This window comes from Cimex lectularius, unplaced genomic scaffold, assembly GCF_000648675.2.
Source record: "Cimex lectularius strain Harlan isolate CLEC.00 unplaced genomic scaffold, Clec_2.1 scaffold324, whole genome shotgun sequence".
NCBI classification, from domain to species: Eukaryota; Metazoa; Arthropoda; class Insecta; order Hemiptera; family Cimicidae; genus Cimex; species Cimex lectularius.
In genome coordinates this window covers 338,934-356,028 of record NW_019392925.1, presented here as the reverse complement: position 1 = coordinate 356,028, position 17,095 = coordinate 338,934, and the positions used below count along the sequence as shown (strand labels likewise).

General features: G+C 35.5%; 1 protein-coding gene across 1 annotated transcript; it reads right to left on the bottom strand.

The window, feature by feature from the left end:
• Window positions 1–735: 735 nt before the first annotated feature.
• LOC106665604 lies at window positions 736–12,186 on the bottom strand. Its single transcript, XM_014392107.2, has 3 exons — window positions 12,093–12,186; window positions 5,896–6,172; window positions 736–1,125 (listed from the first exon to the last, which is right to left on the bottom strand). Exons 1-3 carry the CDS (start codon window positions 12,174–12,176, stop codon window positions 845–847), a joined length of 642 nt encoding a protein of 213 aa, XP_014247593.1. The 5' UTR covers window positions 12,177–12,186; the 3' UTR covers window positions 736–844.
• Between the last annotated feature and the right edge of the window lie 4,909 nt (window positions 12,187–17,095).

Here is a 17,095-nt window from a genome sequence, read left to right as displayed (position 1 = left end):
TCAGTTGTTGAGCATTTACCCTCGGTTTAATCAAAACTCAGATACCGATCACTACAAGTACAGATTATAAATCCTCTCATACCGTTGTCCTCCGCTTTATTACACTAATAAAATTCTCTCAACATAAAGACACAGCGTTTGGATTTACTATACGACTACAACCGGGGTGGAGAGGTTTTTACGAAAATAATTGGAGCATTTGACGAACGCAAAGGTCATTTTCCACGTCGGCTAATCCGTTATTTTAAACTAATTACATCTCCATTACTATGGCTTACTTGTCCAGGGGCAATTAACGCACGCTTATTATTAATAAACTACCTCGAGTGGAAACGGACTGCAATCGAGTTGTTCCACTTCCGTGCTACCCTGGCCCTAGGGAACAAGGAAATTTGACATCCATTTTTCTGTTATCAAGACAAGAGTATTCTATTAATTTGCAGATGCAATTAAGAAAAGTATTATACAATTATTTTACGTAACTTAATTGGTAATTCTTCCTTAGTCGTCATTATGACTATAAGTTTCAGAAAACAAACATACCTTGATGACTGTTCTGTCGTACTGACGTTATCTTCAGTATAAATGAAATGTTTTGATTTTTGTACAAAAGTAGGAAAATTTTCAGTAGATTTTTTTTATGAAACCAAGGTTTGATCTATAAATTGTTAGAGAGCAGGCTCGGCCTTGCACAGCTTCCAGGATGAAAACAAAAACACTATACAGGAAATAAGATTTAATAAATTAATAATAAAAAATTATGTACAAAAGAGATTGAGAAGAAAGCCTGCACGGACTGATACAGTCGCGCCCTGAGTTGTTTCCCGGTTAAGACGGTCAAAGGTCATTCGATGGTGTTCGGCTGCTGGCCGCTATACGCAAGGTAATGCGCGTTGTCGGACCTGTGACTATCGTAATGGACGTGTGTCGTCTCCTCGTGGGGCTTGCTCACCAATTTTTTAAGCCCGACAATGGAGGCGATAACAAGGGCGACTTTACCAATCATAAACGCACTCGCCGCCATCCAACCGATGAACTTCAGCTTGAGAGGTATCAAAATTGCAGCAGCTGTGGCGAGAGCTACTCCGAAATAGGCCCAGACCTTCTTCTTTTTACCTCGACCCTCTGAAAGTCAAATACAAAATGGTATATTGTTGAATTATAAAATTGATACAAATGTATGATTTACTGCAATATTTAAAAAAAAGTCTTTCGTCCTCCTAAATGTTAGATATTATGATGTAAACATAAATAAAGAAACACAATCAACAAAACTGTAAAAAAGACATTTTCTCAACAACAAAAATTAAACAATTTGGACTGCATCTTTTGAAATTTGACCAGAAAAATAATAATTCTTCATGATGCAAGAAAGAAAAACAAACAAACAGCAAAAGATAACCAATTTTTAATCATTTGTGGAACTGAACATTCTCTACTTGCCAAGAAACTAACTAGCATAAATTCACTAATTTCGTGGTCCGCTTGACCAATTAACACTAAAGCTCTCCGTCGCCATTTCAATTGTCGTCGAGAATCCAAACCGATTACACGACATTTGAAAAATGGCAAAAAGGAGGGAAAATTCAAAAGGTGGGGTTGAGATGGGAATTTAGTGTCCGAGTGGATCGAAGTCACGATAGCTCAGGTGGTAGAGCAGCGGCGTATCTAGCTGAAGGTCGTGGGTTCGAATCCCACTCGTGCCATTAACTTTTTTTCATCTCAACAAAAAACCTTAATTAATTGTAAACTAACTAGCATAGTTCAACAATTTAAAGTATTATCAACAAAATATTTTCTGAAACTAAGCATGTATCAACCATTTTTTTTTTTTAATTTGAAAATCGGAAGAGTAGTAATTTGTACTTAAAAATGTTAATGCATAGTTGTAAAGGTGAGGAAACGCCTGGCGCAAAATCGAATCCAGTAAGTCACCCGACATGTGTTCACCGACTCGCAGGCCAACATCCAGCATCAATTTTATTTGACAATGGGTTAATTTTTAATCTTTCAGATAGAATGGTTGAAATCAGGGAGATTTTTGTAAGATTTCGTTTTTTGTTTTGGTGCCTCACCCTGCTAATATCCCAGAACGACAAATGAATGGGTGGCCGAAACGTATCTCACAGACTCAATCAACGAGGATAGGCATACTAGGATGATCATAAGTGATCAAAAACTAAGAATACTAACATTTTTAAAATGAATCGATATACTCACCCCACCTCCATTGGCAAATAAGATTAGAAAATGTAGAAACTTTTTGTTTCTTGTTTTTAATAATTTTGAATATTGTTGAAGAGTAACTTTCTGACGTTGGAATGAAAATAGTACCTACTAACTTTTTATCTTGGCAGTCTGAAAACCCGAACGATATAATGTCAATCACGAGTGATAGCGCGTTTTTTAAACCTAATTAGCAAAGTAATGATGATGATAAGCATGCTCAACATATTTTTTTAGGCTGGGTTTCTTGTAAAATAACAAATGCTAACAAAAATAAAGAATAAACCTGTTGATGATGTTCACTGAGATTATACGATAGTTATGCTATCATAAGAATATAAATAGTCTAGTAGTAGTATAGCTTAGTCATGGGTCGACAAACATCTACTGGTCATCTCAGGCCTCTGCATACTAAACGGAAAGCACATTTCACGCACCTTTCTCACTGATTCTCGCATAATTTTTCTTGTTTTCTTAACTCACTGACTTCTCGTTATTACATCTGCACCTACTAATGCAATGCTTACAATGAGAGTAAAAACAAAAATTCGATACATCCGATCTGTCTGATGACAATGTCTGATTTCATTCACTCCGGCAAAATACTATCGATATTCCTCGAGCCGGTTTAAACCACCAAATGAATGCTAATAAAATACTTTCATTTTCCAGGCATCACACTCTCGCCCACCAGTACTCGATATTACTTGGAGTAATGGGTAGAACCCTCATTCACACTGATTACATTACATTTTATTACGTTACATTTTAACCGACACAGAACACACAAGAGATACACACCCTACATATTTGGTAATAAATAATATAAGTATTTTCGGTTTCCAGAAAAAAAGTTGAACTTTCAGAACATAAATTTATTTTATTTTTAATCCAAAACATAATTTTCTTTGTTTTCTAAACATACTGCCAACATTCTTTAAGACTTAGACGAAACAAAATCTGTATGTACGATTTTAATATCGTTTTTGCTAAAAAATTCCCTACCTAAGTTGTCGTTTTGAAGCCGCCTTCCTCAACATGTCTTTGATGACTCTCTCCTTGAAGAAAACGCCGGAACCACTTTTTTTTTTTTTTTTTTTTTTTTTTGCTGGGGCTTCCGACATCTAGGTCATTTCAGCCCCTATACCCGTTCAAACACTACATTCATACAAATAAATACATTCATACACTTAAATACATCCATACAGTACACTCATTCCGTTTGGTCGGTGCAGTACTTGATATTCCTCCACCGAAATATACTTAAACTAAACTAGATGGGGTTCGATGGGGTACTTTTATAAATATTCCGCCATCGACCCCGAACACAAATTCTTACGCTCTCATTGTTCGAGGGGTGATGATGACGTTATATTTCACCCTCACCCCTCGCCATTCACGCTAATAAATACATGCACTCAGACAAAACATATAGACACACAACACATAAGACATACTATATACAATAAAAAAAACCCTAAAAAGCGGAACTGGGGACTCTGAAACTCGCTACCGTGTTCGAGAACTCTTCTTAAGTCAGGCGGCATGCCTACACGCTCTCTGTATGGAGCCAAGGCATGACACGCCTCTATTATGTGGGACACATCGAGCAACCTTTCTCTGCACCTGCGCGGGCTTTGGCCCAAAAGGAGGTGCCCATGTGTCAACCGCGTATGGCCAATCCTCAGTCGGGTGAGGACGATCCCTCGTCTCCTGCTCAGATTCTCTGAGGGCCATCTACCGGTCGTGCTCTTGACTCGCAAGAGCCTCTCCGACGACCCCGCCCACTGACGCTGCCATCTTTCTTTTATCATATTTTTAACTACGTCAGGGGGCCTGATCGCGATGGTCCGATCTGGAGGGTGGGACGTACCGGCTTTCGCCGTCTCGTCCGCGCCTTCGTTACCCTCCAGGCCGACGTGTCCGGGAATCCAGACAACAACCACCGTTTTTCCGAGAGGCTCCAACTCCGCGTATTTCTCTAACAAGAGCACGACGGGAGGGTTCACAGAGAACCTGTCGAGTACGGCCCAGACAGCGCTCAGAGAGTCGGTACATACGAGGAAGGCTGAGCCCTCCCCGGTCCGCACCGCCTCGAGAGCGTGCCAAATCGCATACAGCTCTGCCGTGTAAACGCTGCAATGAGGGGGCAACGACCAGGAGGTGGCCACTCCCTCGCTATACACAGCACACGCCACACCATCGCCGGTCTTGGACCTGTCTGTAAAAATCAGACGAAAACCGGCGTATCTATTTCTAAGTTCAAGGAACTTAGCCTTGTAGAAGTATGGCGGCGTACACGATTTGGGCAAGTTCGCCAGATCGTCGCGGACGAGTACGGCCGGAATGGTCCAGGGGGGTGTCGGCCGGTCGGAACCACTATTGACTCAGTTACTAAGTTGTCTCCGAAAATTCTACATAAATGTCGGCAGGCATCCGCTATACCCGACATTCTAATATTATATGCCCGAGATCAAACCCATATAGCAAATAATGCCTCAAATGATTTTTTTTTCTTCTATCGGCAGGCGTCGCAGTTTATTGATGACAGACTGACTTTTGAGATCAACTACCACTTTCTTAGCACTATCTTTTAATAAGGCTTTTCCTAGAGAAAACATAGTTAGCCTTTAATGAAGGATTGCCTTTATAAGGTGAAAGTCGAAATTGGAAAAAAACGAAAAAATTCATTCACACACACCAACACATTCAAACACTCTGACCCTGAGGAACTGAAACCGTGCGATCCGGCCTCGGAAGACGTGTTTTCTGAATGTTCTGTTCATGAATATACTTATAGCATATTATCATTTCCAATCAATTCTCTATTAATAAAGATTAATTTTTAACAATAACTTATAGTTCCATTATACTTGTTGTCATCTTTTTAATCAATCTTTATTTTCTTATTGGTTCAAGTAGAAAGGACTTCCACTACAGAAACTTTCTTCGTAAAGGATTTCATCAAAATCAACGTGCCTACATGTAAAGAGTTAATTTAACCATGTTTTCTTATATTTCGATCTCGTTTAACTTATGATTTTTCCTTCTTGAAGATGGGATAACAGGTCATCTCAAAAAAACCACAACCAGTTTTTATCCACACGTTTCGGATTTATTTTAATCCTTCCTCAGGTGATTTAACGCAATGGTTAAAACAGTGGTCGTCAGTCATTAATATTTTATAACAGTTTATTTTAAAAAAGAGCCAGTGTGGTACACATTCAGAATCCGAACAAACGTTTTAATATTTTTCTGTATTATAAAAATATTAAAACGTTTGTTCGGAACCTGAATATGTACCACACTGGCTCTTTTTTAAAATAAACTGTCATAAAATATTAATGACTGACGACCACTGTTTTAACCATTGCGTTAACTCACCTGAGGAAGGATTAAAATAAATCCGAACGTTTTGGATAAAAACTGGTTGTGGTTTTTTGAGATGACCTATTATTCCACCTTCAAGAAGGAAAAATTATAAGTTAATTTAACCTTTGTTAAAGTTTTATCCCTTATAGAAGCCGTTTGAGATCGAACAACTAAGATTTTAGAGCTATTAAATTTAGTTAATTAAAAAGGTTTTTACTAAGCTATTAAGCCTTTGTCAGTTATAACTTACAAAAACGAGCGAATCATGTAGATGCTTGCTATAAAACTTCGCCTTACCGGTCAGATCTGTGAGCCGAAGAGTGAGCGACCTCGAGGTGACCAGCTTGTCGAGGTTCTCCCAAATTTTGTCGTAAGCATTCGCCGGCTCTGATCTTCCTGAGTCTATGATTTCTGCCGCGTCGTCTTGTCCCGGTGATTTTGTCAGAGACAGACCAGCGGCTAGGGGGATGCTGTCGGCCTCGAGGGCCTTGCCCAACGCAGAAGCCGCTTCTTCTTGCAAGCAGACGTCCATCTCGTCTTTCAATAAACACCTCTCAAGAACACTGTCGATCACCTGCCGATTGGAATTTTTTATTATTTATAAGCGTTTGTTAAGTAAAAAAACGGGCTAAATTAAATTACATAAAGTTAGCTTAGAATCTTTAGTACAGGTCGGCTATAAAAAATCATGGATGTTATGCAGAAACTACAAAAGCTTTAAGTTGATCATCGTAATGTCATAATCCTTAGCCAAGTGAGTTAAAGTTATTTTAAAACTTTTAGCACCGAAAATTTATATTTTCAACGTCCAAAAAATAGATGAATGACGAACTGTCAGAGAATTTTGCCAGTCACTTGAGATCCTCGCCTTGCTTACATCCCTCACAGGCCCCTAAAGGTAAAAAACCCCGATTGACTGGCTAAAGCAGAGAGGAAAGGCAGACCAAAATGATCGAAAACTGCACACCTACAAAGTTATCATCCCGTAGACTTAGACGTAACAAGATAACTTAACTTAGACCTTTTAGTACGGGTTTATTCCAACTGATTTCAGCACCCGACAATAAAAATATTATTGTTACGCAATGCCTTCAAACGTTTTAAGTTAAAACTCGTAAAGTAAATCTAATTTTATTTTATTTTTTATTTTATTTTATTTATTTATATTTTTTTTTTTTTTGTTACGAGGGTTCGCAACAGCAGAGGTCATATAAACCCTCAGGGTGCCAGTGTTTTTTGAAAAAAAGCCCATTTCTAAGTATGTCGGGTTCGAATGCAGGGCCACTGGATTCGAACCCGGGACCTTTACCTTACAGTGATGAGCGCCGTGTCAAAGACTAAACCTTGCGGCCACCGACGCCCCTAAGTAAATCTAATCTTATCGTTATTATCATTAAATAGGTTTAAATTAATTTAGAACTTTTACCATTGGTTTAAAAATTTTTGGTTTCAACTGTCAGTCCAGGAATCACGGAGATGATTTTATTTTCTTAAATTTCTTTCCAAGAAAACAAACCTTTTTGTATCAATATAATTATTTTTCTGTATTTTACTAAGCTAGATGGTATAAAATTGTTTACATTTCGTAAATTCTATCTAACTCTAGTTAAATTTATTTATTAATAATAATAATTATTATTATTATAGATAATTATTAATTATCTATTATAGCCAATTAAGGCAGGTAAATGCAGAGGAGGTTGTTTGTAATACAATATTAGTTCATAAAGCACAAAAATATATAAAACTTTTAGTAATGTTTAGCCTGTGAATTATTTCGTCTATTCGTACAAAATACAAGAGTTGCTTTCTTTTCTTTTATTACTGAACTTTTAATTCTTACAAAACGTATGTTAACACATTAATTTAAAAAGTTTTGATAAATGTTTGGAGAAAATTGATTAATTTTTATATTTCCTTTCTTTAAGGAAGTAGAAACAATTATTTGCAATCCTCTGTGGTTTGCAAATACAATTATAATTTGACAAGCGATAAATTGTTCGTCTTTTACTTAATACTATGCAAATAACTGTTAATTGCTCATTAATTTCAATACTTTTAATTATTATTGAACTCCGTAAAAATTAGTGGATAAATTAAAATATACTCAATAAGGATCAACACACGTCCAGTCCGTGTGTAAGCTTTTTACGGTTTATAAAAAATTATCTAATACCAACGCAATTTTAAATTAAATTAAGAAACGGTTGCTTAGCATTATTTTCTATTAAATCAGTTTTGATTTATTAAGTAAAATGTAAAGTACTTGTTTAAAAAAATTAGTTTTAAGGTGACTATTGTATTACAGTTTAGATAACTTCCGGTCTCTACGGATGATCGGTCGCGCCGTAACCTCCGAAAGTAGAATATTCGGTTCAGCTGGCATTTTATTAATGTGAACCCTGTTCTTTTTCTTCTTTTTTTTTTCTAACGAGTCATCCGAAAATGTTGATCTCAAAACACGCAACCTAAGAAGAGACGGGACATGAACTACATATTTTATCACAAAATCCGTCCTAAAAGAGCGACGGCGTGAAATTACACATTATATAGAGGCCAACGTGACAGACAAACGTCCTTACGCGTCCTAACAATAATTCAAAAGGGACAGTAATCCAGAAAGGAAAGCACGATGGACTCGACTAACGACACGGCGGATAGTTGGAGTACAAAAGTGGACATAGAATAGAAAAGACTTTCAGAATGTAATTGCTTGTTCGCCGGGAGATTTTTCCAAACAATTCCAACCGTCGCAAAAGAAGAGAAAAAGAATGGGAAAAACAGTGTCCTGGACACTCGAGAAGAGGATGCTGTGATTAGTTTCAAACGTTTTATTTTGCTTTCTTTCCATTTCACTCCTTTTCTTAAAAACTAAAATAAATGAAAAATATCTCCACTTATTTATGTGATAAAGAGATCGGTACCAAAAAATTCACCTATGTACAACGAGTAATTAAAAGATCTTTTAAATAAATTAGCACGCAAGCCTAGTAAATATATAACATGTATAAGTTTTAAATGAAAAGAAAAGAATCATTTTAGCTATATTTTAAGATTAAAGTCTTCCATATAAATTAGTTTGTTGTTTTTACTTTAATCGTACTAATTACTCACTAATTTTTCTGGTAAAGATTCTTCCTGCGTTTCTTTACGTTCATAAAACCTGTGTTTGATTTCGTACATGATAAACTGAAATTATGTGTGCTTATAAATCCCCGGATTTCTCCTCTTACCTTAAAAATCAAATGAGAAATAGTTTTGCAAATTTATGTGATTAAATGATAAATACTTAAAATTTGGTCGTGACGATCATCTTGGTCAGCCTAGGATCCGTCGCTTGGTTGGTCTGTCAGACCCAGTGCGATTTCCATGTCTGTGTCTTTACACACTGAAGATGGCAAAACGCCGAATCGCGTTATTACAGGTAAACCCAGCAAGGATAAATACCACAAAATAGATAGCTAGCAAATTTCAAGTTCAACAGACTTTTAAAAATCTCTCAATGATAACTATACTCGGCAAAGTCTTAAAAACCTTGAAAATAAAATAGATTTTTTAACTATTTCTTATTATTATAAAATAAGGATTCTTAAAAAGAAAACACTAAATTTTACAGAAAAAATCGTGTAATTTGATTCTTACCGATTGTCTTGAACTGCCTACTCGCTGAGTAGGTCAGTCAAATTTCAGTATTTCTTTTTCAGTGATATACAATTACACACTGATGGAGATGAGGAAATGCCGAAACAGGCAGTCCAAACCAGCGAGGGTAGGTAGCCCAAGATGATCGGAAAGGATGAATTTAAAGGGTTAACACTCTGCAGACCACGAGAGAAAATCTCGCGAGAAAAATCATGTAAGATTCAAGTTTCGGAAAAACTATTGTATTTTTGTAAACATTATTTGATATAATTTCAAACTTGATTTCTTCTGTTTAAGATCCTTTCTGCATCACTTTAAATTTGCAGTAAATCTGCTTTATTCCACACATGACCTACATAAAGTAGAATGTTTACAGCCAGCTCGACGGTAAAATTTAATAGTGGCCAAATTAGTATTCATGTGATCGCTCACGGGGAAAGCGTTGTCCAAAATATAATCCAGATAAAGATTAAGACGATGAAGCACTGACAGGACAAAATTAAGCTCGTTCCAAAACCTGGAAGGGTCAGATATCTTAACTGGATGATTCACAATAATAAGTCAAATCGAAAATAAATTTCGTTTAATTAATTTGTTTATACGCTTTAATTAGACGGCCATGAGATAAAAACATTTTTTTTTATTTTTAATTAAATATTAGTAAAAATTTCATAATTTTTCTAATAATATAGAATTATTAATACATTTTTTAAATAATGTTTTAGATACTAAAATCCGTAAACAATTAAAAATGACAGCACCAAAACGTCTTAAACTTTGTATTCTTTGTAAATTTTACTGACGAAGGATGATTTGAAACTAAAATATACGGCAAGACGTATCTACGTGTTGTCTTGGTTTCTGCTTTTTATTTAAATATTTTATTATTATTTTTATTAATAATTTATTAAATACGTAATTGATATAAAAAATTGTTGCATCTAAAAGAGTTTATTTATTATCAAGAATATATCTATCAAGAATCAAGAAAATCAAGACTCATCAATGGTCAAAAATACCTCTGTGTTATTTGATATTGTGTTTTTAATTATCGATTAAATTATTTAACAAGATTTCATAAATTTATGTAATTTCTCAGACAAGGAGAAAGAAAAATACATAGAACATCCAAAAGTTAAAATAACATTTGATTTATTTTATGTAGTCGTTATTGTTTAATAGCCTCAAAAAAACTAAATATGACTGGCCATCGAAAGGCTTTAAATTTAGTGATCTTTAGAATTCGGATATTTTCTGATGAGTTAAAACCAGAAGAACTAGCGTAAAAAAGACAGAACGAAAAAATTAAATATTTTATTAAGTGATACTAAGTAGTATTGTTTGATGTAATATTTTTTTTGGCATCTAATAGAGTTTATTTATTACAAGAATCAAGAAGAAATCAATCAAGAGTCAACTAAAATAAGAATTACCATCGGTCAAAAATACCAGTGTGTTGACTGATCGTGTTTTTAATTATCGATCAAATCGATTATAGTTTCCATTATAAATAGTGTTTTGTTTAGCAGCCGGAGGTTCAATAAGTGGTTGAATTAGTGAGGAGTAGTCAGGTTAGATGTATGTCAGAAAAACACCTTTTTCATTTAACCGCCCAAGTTTCGACCTTTATTCGAGACATTTTCAAGGCCTGGGTTATACAAATATATGTTGATTGAGAAATTGTGTAAAAATTAAACAATAAAAATGTAGATAATTATGTTAACATAAAGATGAATATTAATATAATCAAAGTATTCTTACTCATATAAAGTGTAAGATAGTATACGTATGACATGTAGTGTCATGTTGGTTAAGCGTATTCAGAGTGAAATTGTTGTGAAATGTGAATTTGTATCCTGCTGTTTTTATAAGATTGTGACCATCCTGTCAATCAACATATATTGGGTTGTCCGGAAAATAATGCAGGATTTTGGTATTAAACAAAAAAAAAGAAACTAGTTACTTTAAAGCAATGTTCTTTAATCAANGAGTAATCCTGTAAACGTAAACAGAATATTTTATATAGATTTTTTTTAATGAAAACTTAAAATCCTGCATTATTTTCCGGACAACCCAATATTTGTTTACCCCGGTCTAGATGATGATCCGAAGAAAGGTCGAAACGTCGTCAATTAAATGAAAATGGCGTTTTTCCAATATACATCTGACCTGACCTCTCCTCACAATTTCCACACCATTATAAATAGTTCCAAAATAATATATAATAATTACCTATACATATTTATAATATCATAAAAAAATGATATTGAGCAATCGCCCAGTTTATAGCACAGAACTAAATGGTGCTGGTAAAATAGCTACGTTCTCCTAACACATTTAATTAATCCAATCAAATAAAAATACTCCATTAATGAATAAATGAATTTAAAATTAATAATTTAGTTAATTACAAAAATATGTTTTCTATTACTGTCATTATTTCTAAATAATTAAATTGGAGTGCGTAAAAATTTGATTATCATGAGTTTGTGTATGAGTAATATTTCACCAATAAAGTAAATTCATAAAAATAAATTATTTTATTATTTGTCTCTTGTTTAAACAGTTTTATTTATTTTTTATATATCTGCAAGGGTTGAAATAAAACTATTTAACATTAATATGTTTATAAGCCACGTGTTTTTTTCGGTAGTTTTTTGTTTTTTTTAAAACACCCTATTTTACATTGAGCAATTCTCGTGTACCTTTGTAGAAAAGTACGCTTAAAAAGTTTGTTTTTTCGGTTGCTATTGGCACACTTGTTTTTAACCAGCACCCCCTCGGCGAAATTTTAAGATGTCAGGTCGACTAAACACTAATCCTTCATGTACTGAAATGAAGTCCGTACTTACGTTGTACGTTGACGCTTCAACCTCATCGTCCGCGGCTGCCAGGTTGAAAGTCAAATAAGCCAAAAGTACGGTAAGAAGGCGCATCTCGGACGAAGTACTTGAACTGCAAACGGAGCCGCGAGGTGCTCTCATTATAAATAATGCTGCCCTCACCACATCTCCGGCCCCACCACCTCCGGTCAGAGTTTATTCGCATTCTGATTCATTTAAAAACTGTATTGTAATACTAATTTCTTTTTGTTTTTATCTATTCACTAGACCGAAACTAGTAAAGCCCATGTAAAGATTGTGAACACGCAATAAAACACACACACACACACACACACACACACACACACACACACACACACACACACACACACACACACACACACACAACACAGGGGCAATGCCGAAACGCGTTTTGAGTAGTTCAACAAACCCGCGAGTGAAGACGGACTCAATAAGTAATCCAATGCCAGTTCAGTACTCAATAGCATGTATGATTTTTAATTTATCCAAACGGATGGGATGCATAAATATCCCAAGACTGGAAACGCGTTTAAATAAAAAATATCTATATCACTATCAGTTTTTATACCACTTTTGAGTACAATCTTCATTGTAATAATCATCAAGAATATTTTTTTAAATATTGCAGTAATGAATAACATTTTACAACATTATCAGTGCTTTTGGTATTCGTATTTTTATGAAATTTTGGACTTGAAGTAAGAATTTTTTCCATAATTTTATGCCAATATGTTATAAGTTGAAAGGTTTTAAGTATAACATGGTCGTACAGGGGCAATGCATACCTTTCCCACTACCCCAATAGAAACAGAACTCGACCTCCCACCCTTACATGTTTATGTGCAAAAGGTGGCTGTGTGAGTGTCAACTGACTCCTGAGATACGAGAAAATAAAACTAGATCTAAGGAGGACCCCCTAAATTCTGGAAAAAATTAAAATAAACGAGATGGCTATGGCAAAATGAGAGAAAAGCTCAACTTTGTCACAACCTTCCAAGACGAGACCTTTGGAAGAAAGGTGGCCCCAAGCTTCAAGAAGGGGCCCTAATATGGTACGCAGATGGATTTAAGATGAAACAGAGTATAGGCATAGGGATAAAAGAGCCGAATTTCATCCTAGATGGCCCTTGAACTAAACCCAACGATTTTCGAAGCTGAAGTCTACGCAATATAACCCTGTGCACAGGATTTAATAAAGTCATTATAAATTAAATAAACATGAAAGGTGCACAAATATACGTAATCTAAGACAGCCAGGCAGCCATAAAGGCCCTAAATGAAGAAACTATGGCAGCTTTCACCATAAAGTGGGTTCCCGGACATGAGGGCAGAAAGAAATGAAAAGGCTGACCAACTAGCAAAAAAAAAGGCAACCCTCTCACTCGTGGTACCAGAACCACAACTAAGTACGCCGGAGCGTGCGCTTAAGTTGGAACTAGAAAAATGGATTAAGAATGAAAAACTCAAACACTGGACAAACCTCCAGGCAGGAGGCAAGTTAAGATATTTATAAATCTCTTTACCTCTCTCCCTCTCACTCTCTCTCTCTCTCTCTCTCTCTCTCTCTCTCTCTCTCTCTCTCTCTCTCTCTCTCTCTCTCTCTCTCTCTNCTCTCGCCCCCTCTCCCTCTCTCCCCCTCTCCCCCTCAGTTATGTTGACAACAAACTCTTCGACAACGTTAAATACTACTGAAAGTGAATTACCAAAAATCGTACAATTCATGTCAGAATTAGGAACTTTGATTAATTAAAAAGCCATGGGTTATTCTCGGGATTCGAACCCAGACCGCTAGCGTGGCAAATACGAGTCGGATGCCCAACCACTCGGTCCCATTTCTAAACTTAATACACCCCTTACACGTCTTTTTTATATAATTAGAGCTTAATTTTTTAAACGTATTTTGAAGGTTTTTTTGTGGGGGCAGCAAGATGATATTGTTTCCAATTGTTTCAAATTTTCATTTTAAAACAATTCTTACTGGCCGATTAAGAAAAGTAATCCGTTGCATATCCTTTGTCTTAGAGTAATTTAATTGGTAAGATGTTATCTCCGATAGCCAGGTAGCAGAGTAACTATTTCAAAATGTTTAACGGCCGTGACCGCTGTTTCTGATGAGGCCAAAGATTCGTCCGGTACTGAATGTCAGTATTCTGTGTCGTTACAGTTTTAAGCACCGCGGTGCCGGACCCTTATCTTCCACATACATAATCAATCTTAGACAAATGGAGATGGCGATGGGAACAGAGCATCCGCCAAACACGACCTTAATAATTACACGGCGGAGAATCGTGCCAGAAAAGGGCCGGTAGGTCGACACTGTTTTACAGATTAATTGCCTAAGCTTAATTTAAAAAATTGTACCATGGGATAATTGCCTACAACATGAAAATGATAACATTTTTCAATGGAAGTAACAGTGACAATAGAAATTTCTTAGTAAGTACAAAACAAACTAATTATTTAGAACTTAATTAATTATACCAAATAGATATTTTATGTATGTCATAGTTGATTTCTTAAGATATAAATCTTCATCTTTCTTTTATTTTAATAAACATTTATCTTTCGTTGACGTTGCAAAAAAAACTATCATCTCAAAAGTTAAAGCATTAATCTCCAGCAATGTTTATTAAAATGCAAGATGAAGATTTATATCTTAAGAAATCAACTATGACATGCTCATTAATGTAAGATTTATTTTATTTTGTCACAAAATTCAAGATTTAAATATATAAAAATTTATTTGAGAGAAAAATTAATAAAGCAGGTATCGATTTTGACGATCTGTTCAAAATGTGAACAATCAGAGTTCTAGGCTTATAAAATTATTTTACTAATTTAAATAAACACACATAAAATATACACACAAGTACAAAGTTGAGCCTATCAGTTCTCACAGTCCACCGGCAACTCCTGCTTTTGTAATTTACAATGAATTACCGGCAAGCCTCGAGAATCACCCACCTTGTATTAGCAGTCCGGGGTCTTATCCGTCCAACCACCGAGGTTGGGCACCATGGGCTACCAACAGCTAGGTCATTTCAGCCCCAAACGCAGTTTCTCGATCAAAATCCCACAACACTTTTACCCACTCTTAAATATATTTTTTTACTATTTACATACTAATTACTCAAGATGAAGTAATATCACAGTACCACAATGGTTAACCAATATAAATATCTCGGAGTTGTCCTAACTTCCAGACTCTCTTTTACCCCTCATCTAAAAGCCAAAGCTTCAGTGGCAAAGGTTGCTTTGAATAGAACATGGTATTACTTTTTGGCCCAGAATCTAATCCCGGTTTACTCTAAGTACAAGGTATTTAATGCAGTGTGCCGTTCTATTTTGTGTTATGCAGGCCAGGTGTGGGGGTTCCAGGATTGTGAAGTGATAGAAAGAGTGCAACGTTTTTTTATTAGGAAGATCTTCTCACCGCCTAATTCTACTCCAAACTATATGCTTTATATGGAGACGGCAGTGGATAAAATTTTCCTTTTTACGCTTTCCCTGCATTTTTCATTTCTTTTAAGGGTACTTAAGGGCCCTGTTGCCCGAATCTCCAAAATTACTGCTCTCGAGGTTATTAAATCTAATGGTTCTTGGTTTCGGTAATGGAATACTTTAGCTTCTCAATATGGTCGCGATTTTTCTTTTTGTTTAGAAAACCTATCGAGTTGGCCCAATTATACCAGGAAACTTTTGTGCAGACTACGTGATCAACATCGTGTGAGTTGTGAGCATCGAGCTCAGGTCTCCAACAGGTATCTTCTCTTTAAGGCCCTAGGCCACTCTAAGGAAACCTTTAACCTAAATGTTCAAGCTAGTGGGTCTATAAAACTTCCGACTCTTCGATGGCTTCTTAAACTCAGATGCGAGCAAGTGTTCCTCAATTTTGTGCCATGGAAGGAAGACGACGGAAATTTCTTGTGCTCGCTCTGTAACCTAAGAGTTAGGGAAGATATCTTTCATTTTGTTGCCCATACTGCCTAAACTCCGTATCCTGTATCTAGGCTACAAATCGCTTTCCAGGTCTCAGCTGCTTGATCTGTTAAATATCGTGGATATGGAGAGGTCGAAAGGTCTAGCACACTATGCACGTCATGCCTGGCAATATAGGTACGATTATAAACCGAGTCATAATTGTTTAACTTGTATCTAAAATCAGCTAGTTTTTATAATTTAGTTTTTACTTATAGTTTTCTATTATTACCATTATTATATAGTTTATTTTTATTTTTTATTTTTCGCTCGTCTGAAAAAGAACAGCCAACTTCCGGCAGACGGATAAGCATCCATGCTGAAAAATGTTTTTAATATTGTATATTATGTAATGCTTCTCTTTAATGTAAATAAAGCATGTTATCTATCTATCTATCTATCTATCTACTAATTACTCAAGATGAAGTAATATCACAACATTACACAACACATTACATACATTACATAACTTTAATTGAAATTCGTTGTGGTATTCAATAATTAGCCAACGGCCCTCTCATACCAGTCACAAAACGATCTATATGCAATAGAACAACTCTGTTTACTCCAAAAATCAGAACATGGAAACCGCTGCCGTACTCAAGCGCGATTGTCATATCGGATGGCATTCCTATACACTCCCTATATGGAGCCAAGGATTTGCACACTTTAATTAGGTGGGGCAATCGAGCAACCTTTCTCTACAAGCGGGACGTATATGCGGACTTTGGCCCAAAAGGAAGGGCTCGCACAATCTATTCTTAATCGGGTGATAAAATTATTTTAAGTTCTCAATTTCAATATAATTTCTTTATCTTTTTTTAGTTCTTGCTGATTATATATATTATATATAATTATACTTTGTTGATGCAGGAACATTTTGTGTAAATAAGTTAACAGAATGATTCACGTAGAAATTTCAAATTCTAGGTTTCTTTTCTTTACTGGTTCCTATTCATCCATGGGCATGTGTGTTAATTTATTTTTACTGAAGTTCTTCAATAAATTAACTC

What these genes read in the sequence shown, in the direction of transcription:
- LOC106665604 (XM_014392107.2), bottom strand. Translation starts at nt 12,176, where the DNA reads ATGCGCCTTCTTACCGTACTTTTGGCTTATTTGACTTTCAACCTGGCA. An exon ending in TTGAAGCGTCAACGTACAAC is followed by an intron (nt 6,173 to 12,092) that starts GTAAGTACGGAC and finishes TCCAATCGGCAG; the next exon opens with GTGATCGACAGTGTTCTTGA. An exon ending in TCGGCTCACAGATCTGACCG is followed by an intron (nt 1,126 to 5,895) that starts GTAAGGCGAAGT and finishes TTTGACTTTCAG; the next exon opens with AGGGTCGAGGTAAAAAGAAG.